This window comes from Apodemus sylvaticus, chromosome 10, assembly GCF_947179515.1.
Source record: "Apodemus sylvaticus chromosome 10, mApoSyl1.1, whole genome shotgun sequence".
Classification (NCBI taxonomy): Eukaryota; Metazoa; Chordata; class Mammalia; order Rodentia; family Muridae; genus Apodemus; species Apodemus sylvaticus.
The window spans coordinates 57,021,214-57,034,771 of NC_067481.1; the positions used below are offsets into that span (position 1 = coordinate 57,021,214).

Below are 13,558 nucleotides of genomic sequence, written 5' to 3' on the forward strand. Positions count from 1 at the left end.
CTTGGGTGCAGATGAAATCCGGTTTTCTCCAAAGATAAAAAGTAAAAGCCAAATTTACCTCTCAAAATGCAAAGATTTGCTGTAACTGGGGCCGTCTAAAATGATGCGGCCTGAGCCAGTATGTAGCCCTTTGACTTGTTCTAGCCACAAATGCTACTTAGTGTGCAGTCCTCTCCAACCCTGCATTTTTTTTAAACTGTAATTCATATCTCCATGCTACCAACTTCTTTTGCTTCTGAAATGCCACTAAGCAACGTTTTGAATTTTGAAATTCCATTTTAGTTTAGTTATTGAGCATTTCAGCAAGCCTGGTCTGGGACTAAGCCTAGGTAAACCTCATTTTAAACTGTTCCCCTGGAGGAGGAGTTAGAGAGTAGTTAAGCTTGCCCTGACTAAGAAGCGCTCTGTTGGCATGGCAACGTTCATGCCCTGTCAAACAGGGGCTTTTAGTCTAGAAGTACAAATGGGGGTCAGATGCCATGCACACTCTTAATGCTTTTCGTTGACAGAGAGTTGTGGTGATACACTCCTGTAATCTAGCACTTGAAGGCTGAGGCAGGAGGATCGCTTATGGCAAGCCTGGGTTACATAGTCAGTTCTAGGCCCACCTGGGCTGCCAAGTGAGACCCTATCTAAAAAGAACAACAATGAGAAAAAATTTTGTTACATTTTTTTCTTTTAAAAATGTCTTTTGTAGCCAGGCATGGTGGTACACACCTGTAATCCCAAGCAATGGGGACAAAGATAGAAAAATGGCTTCTAGTTCAAGGCCAATCAAGGCTACATAAATGAAGAAATATTGTAAGTAAATCTTTGTAGTTACCTTTGCAGGCCCCCAAGTTACAGTCAGATGAGATGTATTGGCAGTGTTTTTGTTTTGTTTTCTTGTTAGAAAGGGTCTGCTTGGTGACTCTGTCCCTTCCTGCAGGAATCTGTTTTCCTTTGATTTGAAGATTGTTTGCTCTGTGTGTGTGTGTGTGTGTGTGTGTGTTCATGTGCACACACCTATGAAGAATAGGACATCAGATCTCCTGGAGATAAAATTACAGGCAGCTATGTGTAGCCTAATATAGATGCTGAGAACAGATTTCCTATTCTCTGTAAGAGCAGAAAGGACTATTCACAAATCAACAACCTCTCCAGCCAGATTTGGATATTTTTTAAACAACAATATATAAAATGAACTTTGTGTATTATGGACATAAACTCATATGCCAGGGACCTGTGGCAGAGCGAACCACTAACCCAAGGCTGAACATGGTGGCTTATGCTTGTAAATTCAGCACTCCAGAAGCTGAAGTAGAAGGATTGTCACAAGTTCAAGGCCAGCTTTGACTGCCTAATGAGTTCCAGACCAGCATGGGGTACATCAGGATGTGATTTTTTTTTAAAAAAAAAAAAAAACAAATTCTTAGATACAGAATAATAGAGATTGGATAACCTTAAGACCTCCTGACAGGCCCCCCTCTTTAAAGGTTTCCCTTTGTCTCAATAACACCACAATGAGGACCAACCCTTTAGTCTCTCCCCCTCTAAGGACACTTAAAATCCAAAGAGAAGCTGGACAGGGTGGCACACATCTGTAATCCCAGCACTTGAGAGGCTTAGGCAGATTTCAAGGACTACAGTAATTTCAAGGACAGCCTGAGCTACACTTAGGAGGTATGGGCAAGAAGAGCTGGCATCCAAGGTCGTCCTTAGCTGCATCATGAATTTGAAGCCAGAGTGGACTACATGAGACCCTGTCTTAAAACAAAACAAAGCAATCAACCAACATTTTCTCAGAGCACTTGAACCACAAGCTCAGGTTTCTGGTAGTTTTTGTATTGTCACAGCAGCCCCGTGAGGTGGTGACAGGGCACATATGGCCTCACCCCTCGCTGCCTCCTGCACCAGCTTCAATTTCATTTTGCCTCTTGGCTCACAAAGCCCAGAAAACATTTCCTGGCCTTTGCTAGGAAAACTTTGCCAAGGCAAGTGCAGAAAGAGAAGGCTCCAAGGAACCTACTGAGGGAGGAAGGACAGACTTCCTAGATAAAGGACAGGACAGGAAGAGGAAGAGGTTCAAGCACTGGGGACAGGGTGGACAGAGGGAGGTGACCTCCTCTCTGTCAGGAGGGTGGGCAGAAGACGGTGGCGAGAGCAGAGATTACAGACTTAGTTTTGATGTGTGAAATCTGAGTGCCTGGGAATCCAACCAGGACTTGAATCTGTAGCTTGGGAAAGGAAGTAGATTCAGTGAACTGGGAAGTGAGGTGAATAAAAACTTTATCAGAGTTCACGTGGAGGAGACGCTACCAAATGGGGCAGGAAGGTGTAAGTAGATCCTTGTAATACTCCACACCAGGGTGAGGCGTGCAGCTCAGAAACTGAGCCCTTGCTGAACATATACAGGCCTTGGGTTTGGTCCCCGGGACCCCCTCCACTACCAAATTCACTCCATACAGACTTCAAAGCCATGCATTTCCTATGTCACTCATGTCTTCCCTGCCAAAGGAAAAGCCAGGCACACCTGCTGACAGCCATGTCTGATTTTCCCTGTAGGTATAAGAGCACAACCTCAGAATCCTTGCCTCTGCATGAAGAGAGGAAATTACTAATTTGACCATTAAGGACATGAGGATCAGCTTGGGCATTCTATCAAAGAGACTTGCCTTGTATTACCTTGTGTAACAAGGGAGCGTGTTCCAGGAATGCTGTTCCCTGTGGGCAGTCTGGTAACAGCCACAATACCACGTATGTACACAGGGCTTCTTGGTTTACCACACACTTTCCTTCCCCAGTGGGGACAGTACAGCATTCCCAGTGAGGGTCTGCCCAACCGGCAGACACAAATTGGTCTTTTTAGGCTGAAATTATAGGTAGGTGATGGCTCATTCACGTTTCTAGGTGGAAGTAGGTCTCGGGGATTTACCCAGTGGATATTCGATGTCGGGGATTCCTGTGGGCTTGTTGCTAAGGGAACTTTTGTGAAAATGCCTGGAGTCCATAAAGCCCAGAAGCTCTGCTCGCCGGATGCTTTAAAGTGTTGCGAGTGGCCAAACGACCAGGCTAGCACACAGTGTTTTTGAAGGATGGTTCCTGCTGGGCAGAGAGAGACAGTGCTATGGCCAAAGGTAGATGTTCAAACAGCAGCTGCTGCTGATGTGGGCCCCTAATTGAATGGCAGGAAGACTCTGAAAATGGTACAGTTTTGATCCCAATTACATACCTAGGGAGCCACCAACCCTAATTGTAAAGAGAGTCAATGACTGCCTAGAAAAAAAAAATATTGGCATGAAGGTCAAAGTCACACCCATTTTAGGTAATTTTCATGTTACAGGAAAAACGACTCTAGATTAAAATCAATTTATGTACCATAGCAAACATCTCCTGAATGTCAGGCAGCTCAGAGACGCTGTGTCCATTAATTATCAAAGCTCTGGCATGACAAGGCTGGCATGGTGTGCTGACAGCTTAGCGGACACAGGCTTTAGGGCCAGGCAAACGTGATTTCAGATCCAGCTGCACTATTTACTATGCACCTCTATAAAGAATTCCCTGGAGACTAAAACAAAACAAAACAGAACACCCCCCAAATTTCCTAGGATGGAAAGAGCGAAAGGACAACCTCTCAAACTATACACCTTCAGGCCTCTTTATAATTGCCATCAATCTATTTCTGAGCCCCCAGAACCTAATACTGTCTGATACTGCTGTATTTGGGTGTTAAGTTTTTGATATAGACATCTGGGGGCACGATTCTAGCAGTACCTCTTAGAACTAGACCTGTCTGTGTGGACCTCAGCCCCACCTAAAGGAGAACTCTGTTGTGTCTGTATTCCAGTCTTATCACCCTTCTAACATCATCTCCCCAAATTCTGGGTGTTTCTACTGAGATCTTACACCACCACCCATTAGGTCCCTGATTTCTATCCAATGAATGAATGACCACAAGGAATTCCTGAGTTTATTGGGCCCGACCAGCCTTTGTGCCTACTCTAGTACCACACCTGACTCTATAAGTCGTCCTTGGGATAAGGAGCCTACCTCCCACCTTTATCTATCTTTCCCTGGAGCTGTGTCTGCACCCTTGAGGGCTGGTGGAAATCATCCTTTGTATGGGTCCGCAAGTCTATGGAGGCGAGCCAGTGCCTGGCCTGGAGCTGGCCTGGCCTTCCCCTTCCAGCCTCCAGCCTGGCCCTGTCTCCCCCCTTCATCCACTCTCCTTCTACTGTATTTCTCAGACAATGTCAGTGGAGGTCTCTGCTGCTGCCCTTCTCTGTGGCTGAAGGTGCCATCAAGAAAGGTTTCTCCAGCTGCTCTCATCCCAAGGTCACCACAGCCACACACCACACATCCCAGCTACACACCACAGCCAGCTCTAGGTGTCGGCTGGTAAGTCTGGTTATGGTTGGAATCTAAAAGTCCCCCCTAAAGTCCCATATGCTAAAGATTCAGTAACCAGCCTGTGGTGTTCCTAGAAAGTGATGGAACCTTTGGGAAGTAGGTCCTAGGAGGGGGCAGATAGAGTTAAACCACCACCATCCCTCCTTTCCTGACCACTATGAGATGTTCTCTGTTATCATATACTCATAATTTACTGGGCTAAGAGCTGACCAAAAAATGAAAGTTCTGAGCCCAGGTTCAAAATACACCTTTCCTCCATGGAAAATAATAAGCCTTCTTGTTATCTCTGTGGCTTGTCACAGCAATGGGAAGTTAACTAGCTTGGACCTCATACCATTGGGGAGAGTAGGTGCACGCCCTCTATGGGGTTGGTCACACCTGAGTAACTAGGACTCCTGTGGCCAGGGTTCCTGGGTCCTATTTTTCTCTGTCCTGACCAAGGTCCTCTAGAGTCCATCTTCGGGCATCCAGATATCCATTGTATCATTTTTCCAGCTCCTGGGAGTCTTGATCAAAGAGATTGCCCCCAATGATCAGGTCCTCCTGGACCTTGCTCTCATTTGAGGCTGGCTATCTCTAAGGCAGAGCTAGCAGACCTTTCTGAGTTCAGCTCCCAATTCCCCTCCATAGCATTTCCTGCAAAGCTTGGCCTCTCGCTTCCCGTCCTTTGTCTGAACCAGGAAGAGATCCGCAGAGAGAGAGTCCACTTTGCAGATTCTTGTCAGTATCTCACATCCTCCTCTAAGACACTTCCTGTTATCCCTCTTTCCACCAGAGGGCGAAAGGAACACTGTGAGGAATACCCAGTTCTTCAGCTGTGTGCCTATCACCCCAGGGAGGCTGGTGGGGTCTATTCTGTTCAGACTTCTTCCCCTCCAGCAGAACCAGCTTCTGAGGCTACAGGCCCTCTTCTGTCTCCCAGCAGCTGCCAGACTCTGTAGTCTCTCGGGATTCATATACTTCATGCTCTACCCACTGCTATTCCTCAACTTACTCCCCTGTCCATGAAACTCAGCCTACCTCAAGAGACTCCACAGCATGTCCTTCCCAGCCCTCTGCCTAGTGGTCCAGCTTGTCCTCATGGGAGGTTGCAAGCCACCAAGAACAGGGCTCACAGACCTCCATGTTGGTGCTGAGAGAATCCTAGTCAGCACTTGGGCAGCAGGTTCCCCCTTGCCCTCACCTTTGGGGAAATCAGCTAGTTATGAGTGAATTCAGACTTCAGAGATGGCAGCCGGGGTGGTCCAGGTTGCCTCAGGCTGCAGCTATCCTCTCTTTGGTCCCAGAATTGCAGGTCATATTAAAGATACTGTCACCAACATGCCAACTGGAGGGGCATGCTCACCCTTCTCCACATACATCATTCTAGATCCTTCCTTTTGCTTGATCCAGGTGATTGGGGTTCAAAATGCATAAGGGATTTATTCAGCCACCTGAGTTGTTAGGCTAGCATACAAACGTGACTCCTTAGGTGACAGAACTGCTTTTTGAATGCTGCCGTGCCATCTCTTGTCTGTAAATTCGAGGGCAGTGCCAGGTATTGAGGCACAAGCCTGGAATCCCAGAACTTGGAAGCAAAGGCAAGAGGACTGCAAATCTGAAGCTAGCCTTAGCTACATAGCAGGACTGTGGCTCAAGACAAATAAAGCTTCCTACATGGAGGACGGCACTTAAGACCTTCACAGAACTGTCAGGAAACTGACAACAGTCCACATGGCTTGTGTAGGTATAACTGGAGGGTCCTGCTGGTAGTATCAAGGTGCTATTGATAGATGGGAGGTGTCTGAAAAGTCCTTAGGTACCAGAGACTTCTTAACTCCGTAAGTGCCAAGGGATGCCACAGGCAGACCCAGGCCATCCCAGAGGATGATTCTGTTCTGTCTCCTGGGCCTGTTCATGCTCCCTTCCCTCCTCTAGGGAAAAGCAGGGGCACTCTGTTCTTAGGAATCCCCACCCAAAACAGCTGGCTGAATCCAGTCAGAAGCACTCCTCACCAGACAGACAATCACCAGGCAGACAATCACCAGGCAAATTTCCACATCAGTATTTCCTGGGGAAATGTGGCCACCAAAAGAATTCACACATGCCTCTCAGAGAACTTTTTTGCCAGGGGGCACAAGGTGTCCCTGTCAAAAGCCACTTTCATTACTATTATTTAATGTAGCCCTCAGAGATGGACCTTGGAAAAGCATAGACCCAAGCCTGAGTCTCTCCTGCAGATACAGGTTCTTAGAGCACACCGCGAGCTCCCAGAGACACCTCTGCTAAGACCCCAGGAAGCTCATCCCAGCCTTTTACCTAGAAAGGACTACCATGGTCCATTTAAAGCAAGTTTGTTTCCTGGACCTGAGAGAAGCATCATGTGTTTCCGACTGTTTCCGACGGCTGCACAGACATTTGATGATGTTGTCACTGGACACTTGTCAGGCCTGTCCACTCTACAACCATTTCTCCTCCTCACCCTGGCCAGAGTTCCATGTAACATTTTCATTCAAAATTTGCTACTCTGTTCTTAAACAGGTCCTAGTAAAAAAATTAATTTGGTCCCTTATTTAGGCTGGGTTTTACCAAAACCTAAGAATACATACATTTCTGAGGGTAAAGGCTGGTTTAGTCTTTATGACAATCCTGGGGTCAGCATCCTGTCAATAAGGATTGAAAATTACCACCCCACGCCACCATACACTACACACACACACACACACACACACACACACGACTTTAGAAACTTGGGTTTTCACTCAGACTGTTACCATGAGCTCAGTGATTAGAGGCCAAAGAGGCCTCGCAATTGTCACCCAGACAATAAACAGCCAGCTGACTTGGCCCAGCAGTCCTATGAAGCCTTGGGTCCAAGCCAGATCCCCAAGAACAAGCCACTTTAGGGTACTGATCCTAAAGGATGGGGGCTGCCTAGGGTCTAGCTGCATCCCCGGGTCTAGCCTGCTGCTCTGCTCCAGCTCATTGCTAACTGATGCGTCTCAGCGTTCCTGCAAGTGGGCGGCCCGCAGGCAGTCAGCCCCCGGCCAGCATGACTGACCTCTAGTCTACTGGAGAGGACTATAGCTACCTTTCCGAACCCTCATTACCCTCGCGCCTTGCCAAGACCACCAGGCTCGGCTGCCCCTTTGGTGGCCCCCTGTCATCCGCGGCAGCGCGCCCGCCTGCTCCAGAACTCGCACAGGCAACAAGTTCTCGCTTCCCCCGAGCGGCCACGACGAGCTCAGGAGGCCGGGTAGGTGGAGAACGCTGTCCACGCCCCAGCCCCTCCCCCGCACCCTTCGTCCCTGAAAACAGGGAGGTCTGGAGGGTAGCTGGTCCTCGACCCCGGCCCTGGCCTCTCACCTCTAGCAGTTGTACGTAGCTGGCCGGGAACCAGCCACGGAGCCCGTCGTCCTTCTCGCCTTCCCACCAGCCGCCGTCCGGGACCTGGAGAAGCGTGAGCAGCTCGCCCGCAGCGAAGCGCAGCCCTTGGCTGTGCCGCTCCCCGGAGAAGGGGTACAGGGTCCGGCAGCGGGCGCCGGCCATGGCCCTGGCGCCCGGTCTCACAGCACAGCCCGCATCCCTACCGAGCCCCGCGGGCTGGCCAGCGGCTGCGCGGGGTCCCAGGCGCCCGGTGCTCCGGGCTCCCGCGCTCTGGGCGCGCGCCGTGGCGGGGTTGCAAAGGGGTACCCGGGCCGCCGAGCCACTCGCGCTGCTTGCAGGGAGAGCGGACGCTCGCCAGCAGCGCTGGCTTCGCGGGCTCCGCGGGCTCCGGAGAGCGAGCGGCGACGCCCCCGGGCCGGGCGGCTGTGAGGTCCCCCCGCGCCGGGCGGGGGGCGGGGCTCAGGAGGAGGAGACCCGGGGGCCGCGGGCTCACAAGGCAACTTCCCCAGGCTACAGCGGCTGGGGATGCCGGAGTGAGTGGAGAGGCGCAACTGCCCCGGGAGGTGGTGCCCGTAGCATCCCCCTCGGCAGGGCTTGTCCGGAGCAAGCGGAGCCCGGGAAGACACGGAGGGAGCGGTTGGCTGCCGGTGGCCGGGCGGGGACTCTCTCTCGAGGCGACCAGGGCGGGCCAGGGGCCGGGCCAGACCGGCCACGCCCGCCGAGGGCCGGGCGCTCCCCGGCAGAGGGACTCCCGGGCGACCCCGCCACCTAGAGCCGCTGGAATGGGAACGCCCCTCAGTTCCTCCTGTTTAGATCTGGTGGTGGGTGACAGGCGGCGCTGCCTCCCAGGTGTCTGCAAAGGATTGTGTTTGTGACCATCATTGTAGTGTATGAAGCCTGGCTCAACTTGACTCACAGGAAACTGAACAATGGATAAAGACAGGTTTGAAGCCTGGCGCCGAAGCCGGGAAGCCCAGTGACAGTGTGTCACATCAGAGGAGGACACGGTGGGGAGATAAGGATAAGAAGTCAGGGTTGCTAGGTTTTGGAATCAGGCCGATGGGGCTAAACATTGGAAAGGTTAAATAAAGGCAAGAGCAAGAGCCTTTTTGGCTTTTCGGGGAAATGGTTAGGGGGTTGGGGGTGTCATGGTCTAGCCCTCCTGAATTCAAGATGGGTCTGCTGAGGGATATCCACCATACATTAGCAGGCATTAGCAGGGGCTTGCATGTTCCCTGCCCTTAGGACATTAGTGGACTTCAGGTTCTGAAGAAGCATACCTTAAATCAAGAGTACATAAGGGGGAAAAGGCCCCTTTCTTTACTAGCTTAAGAAAGACTCAGTGCAAGAGTATAGAGGAATTCCAGAACAGGGAAGTGGGAAGGGGTGGATGGAAGAATAGGGGGACGGAAAAGGGCTTATGGGACTTGCGGGGAGTGGGGACCCAGAAAAGGGGAAATCATTTGCAATGTAAATAAAAATAAAAAAATAAATAAAAATGAAAGTACATTTCCTAACCTGTAAATAGCCGGGTCCTTCACTATCGCTGTTATAATCAGTTGAGCATCTCTAAAGGAAGACCTACAGCCCAAAAATCAAACCGTTGTCCATGCTAACAGAATGTTACTGTCAGACAAAACTGCATCGGGCTGGATGACAGTCCACACCTGTAGTCCCAGCCCTGACAGAAAAGGGTTAGAAGATGAAGAGAATCCCAGACTAGAGTGACCTGAGAAAAGGAGGGAGGGAGGGAAAGAGAAATATCACTGAAGGTATTGTATAAAGTTACATTTGAGCTGTATTAATATCAGATTCATTAGATTTGGGTCACAGTCCCAAGACACTGTATTATGCATATGCAAATATTACAAAATCCTTAACATTTTTGGTTCCGTTTCTATTTCTTTACTTCTCTTTACCTCACCATTCGACAGGACCTTACTATGTAGCCCTTGCCTGAAACTATGTAGACCAGGCTTACCTCTTAACTCATAGAGCTCTGCCTACTTCTGTTTCCTGCCATTTTTTCCCAATAAAGGATCCACAGCCTATAGTTCTTACCAACTACTTTTGCCCCTTGCTCAGGCAAGTTTGCAGAGCTTCCTATAGCCTATTCAGCTGGGAGTAAATCTCAGCATTTTTGGATGATACTCAAGACAAAGTCAGTTCAGTATTAGGTACAAAAAAGTCTTAAATTCTTGCATATTTGTCTGAGCTTTGAATCAGGTTCCTTTAGCTCGGTGGTCCTCCATCTTGGCAGGACATTAGAACCATTCCTGTAGCTTTTCAAAACCACTCAGCTGGGTCCACCCCAGTTTTGAGAGCATCACCTGGGCCCCAGTCTCTGCACTGAAGCCATCGCACCTAAGGAGAATCCTAGGCAACCTGACAGGTGTGCTTAAAACTCGTGCTTGTCCAGGAATTAGGAACAAGCTTCACTCAGCCCGGCTGCAGTTAAGAGATGATCTAGAAAACAGCTGTTAAACTGGGGGGTGATGTCTTCTACCTATAATCCCAAGCATTCAGGAGTCTAAGGCAGGAAAACCACCAGAAAGTTCACAGTCTGCCTGAGCGATATAGTGAGGTCAAGGTCAGTGCAGGCTGCAGGGTGTGAATCTGTCTCAAAAAGAAAAAAAAAACAGGAGACAAAATAACAACAACAAAAAAGCTTGCTAAAAATACCAGCGGACCAACCACATCTTAAAAGAATTCAAACACTCAGGTACATGGCTTCCTGCAAGTTGTCCAGACTTGATGGTATGGCCTGGTTCAGTAAAAACCTACTGATTTAGAGATACTCTGCAAGGAAGAATGCTTTGTTACAGAAGACTAAACCTCCACAGCATCCAGAATTCTTGGCCAAATAACCTGTCAGGTATAGGTGATGTGGTAATGTGCACATCAAGAGGGAAGAAACTGAATTCAGAGGATGTGACTTGCCTGTGGTCATATGTTGAACCACAAAACAAGACTTTGAATTTGGGTTTGGCATACTGTACTTGGAGTGCTGTTTCATCCAGCCCTGCCTGCCAGGCAATGCATCCACTGTGGAGGGATGGGAGTATGGCTCAGTGGTACAGTTGCCTAGCATAGGCAAGGCACTGGGTTTTATCCCCAGGATCATGAGAAAGCAAGGTAGACCCTAGAGTTCATACCCAGAGCAGCTTTCTAGAGACAGATGCAGCAAGGCTCACCTACAGTGACAGCACTTAGGAGTCTGAGGCCAGGCTGGGCTGCACAGTCAGACAAAGAAGACAGGAAGAGAGGGGAGTGAGGAGGGGGATGGATGAGGAGAAGAATGGAGGGGAGGCATAAAAAGAAAGACAAGAGACAGGAAGGAAGGGCTCTATGGGGCAATGTGAGGTATCTATCAGTCAGTATAGCGATAACACTAGAAGAGCAGAGAGTGGCACTGATGTCCAAAAGTGAAGTACAGGGCAGGCATGGTGATACAGGCCGAGGCAGGACGGTTGTCTAGTTTGAACTCAGTCTGGGCTACAAACTAAGATGCTATCTCCAAAAGAAACAAACCACACGGAGCTGGGGATGCAGCTCAGTCACTGAGAATTCAGACAAGTTGATAGAGTGCTTGCCTCGGATACAGGAAGCCTGAGATTCCATACCAGCACCTCATGAACCCAGTGTGGCAGTGTGCACTTAGAATCCCAGCACTCAGGAGATGGAAGCAGAAAGACTACGAGGATCAACCAGAGGTAGAAGGTGAGACTGTTTCAGAAAGCCAAGGCCTGCAACGCTCAGCATGTGCAAGGGCTTAATCCCCAGTGCAAAGGAAAAGGGGGAGGAGGAAGAGAAGGAAGAGAAATAGACACCCATGCAAGACCTGTATGCCAGCATAGCAGGATAACAACTAAACATGGAAGTGACCCAAATGCCTGCTGCTTCATGCCAGACAGAATTCAGGGCTTCTAACTACCCAACATGCTGAATGGTTACTGTGCTTCGAAAAGAATGAAGTGCCAACTCGCACCCAAGCACGGACAAACTTCAAAGCCATTACACAAAAGCTTCCAGATGTAAAAGGCCATGAATTCTATGATTTCTTTATGTGAAATGTCCCCAAAGGCGGATCCATAGAGACAGTAAATAGATTGGTGGTTGCCTGGGGACAAGAGTAAGCAAAGAAACACAAGGTTTCTTTTGGGGTAGTGAAAATGCTCCCAAATTAGATTATAGTAATGATTGCACAATCTGGTAAATCGCTAGACTGTACACTTGAGACAAATAGGTTTTTGGAATGTATAGCGCATCTCAAAGCTGTATCATAAAACAAAAACAAATTCAGATCAAAGTTCCCTTCACCTTGTCAGTATGCCTTTCACCACCTCTGCGTACTAATTCATTTGGCAACAGCCCAAGGAGCTGTTGTGTACACTGGGTAAGCTGGGCACTGTGGACCACACCTACAATCGTAGTATTTGGAGTTCTGAGGTCTGAAGATCATGAGTCTGAGGACAGCCTAGGCTATATTGCAATGTCAGGTCAACCTGCTCTGCATTGCATGACCCTGTCTCAAAAACAAATAAAATATGTAAGAAGGTACACGACATACTGATCTTAAGGAATAAAGAGAAACACACAGAATTCCTTTAGAATGGTCAATGATTGTCTCAGTCCACTTTGCTTTACTATTAAAAAAAAAAAAAACCAACAGAGTCTGGGTAATTTATAAAGAGAGAAGTGGGGTGCATACATTTGTAATCCCAGCACTTAAGACACTGAGGCAGGAGGGTTACTCTGAATTTGAGGCCAGCTTGGCTTGTGTAGTGAATTTGGGCCAGCTGGAACTACAGAATAGGACCTGTCTCAAAAGAGAGCTGAGAAGGAGGGGGATCAAAAAGGAAGGGAGAGAGGGAAAGGAGCAGAGACAGACAGACAGACAGACAGATGCAAAGACAGACACACAGAGACAAATAGTTGGGAGATTTCCTCTGGTGACTTCTGGTAAGGTGACATCTGAGGTAACTTTTAGGCAGGGTAGAAAAGGAAGGGTGTGTGAGAGATCACATAGTAAGAGGAATAGCCAAGGAAGTCAAACCCAACTTAATAGCAACGGCCAGCCCTTAAGCTAACCAGTCTAGGCCTGAGCCACCTCACCTACCCTCAACAGACTTGTACTGGGGGCTGGGGAACTGGCTCAGCAGGTAGAGTGCTTGCTACTAAACTGGACTACTGTAAGATTTAATCCCTGGGATCCACATGGTGGAAGGGAGTTTTTCTCTGATCTTCACGTGTTCAACATGACATCTGAATACCCACTCACAATGAATAAATAAATGTAATAAAAAACAAAAAACAAAAGTTTGTACTGGGCTTAGGCTGCTTCTCTATAATAGTAATGCCAGAGGTTCAATCCCCAGGGCTTGAAAGAAAAAAAGTGAATATATGCATCTAGGGAGAGGAGAGATGCTACTCAAGGTGGTTCTCCCAGGGCAAGGCTTAATCATTACATTCCAGATGTGCTGGCCTCTGTGTGACTACCTCAAATGTGAAAAATCAATTATGTTTTGTGATAGTGGACTACAGTGCTTACTACAGTGTTTACTCTCTTTCCTATAATATTAAAAGAATTTAACGTAACAGAATGTTAGCTGGATGTGGAGACACACCCAGCACTCTGGAGGCAGAGGCAAGTGGATTTCTCTGAGTCTGTGAGTTAGAGTCTAGTCCAGTCTACAGGTGAGTAAGACTCTGTGTGTGTGACACACACACACACACACACAGAGAGAGAGAGAGAGAGAGAGAGAGAGAGAGAGAGAGCGAGCACACACACACACAGAGAGAG

General features: G+C 48.6%; 1 protein-coding gene across 1 annotated transcript in view; it reads right to left on the reverse strand.

Moving 5' to 3' along the window:
• Positions 1–7,973, reverse strand: part of Gas7 (growth arrest specific 7) — a 234,128-nt gene extending 226,155 nt beyond the window's left edge. Inside the window, exon 1 of the mRNA XM_052195493.1 lies at positions 7,735–7,973. Within this exon, the coding sequence (XP_052051453.1) occupies positions 7,735–7,917 (183 nt within the window). The 5' untranslated portion in view covers positions 7,918–7,973. The remainder of the gene's footprint in view (positions 1–7,734) is intronic.
• Positions 7,974–13,558: the final 5,585 nt, after the last annotated feature.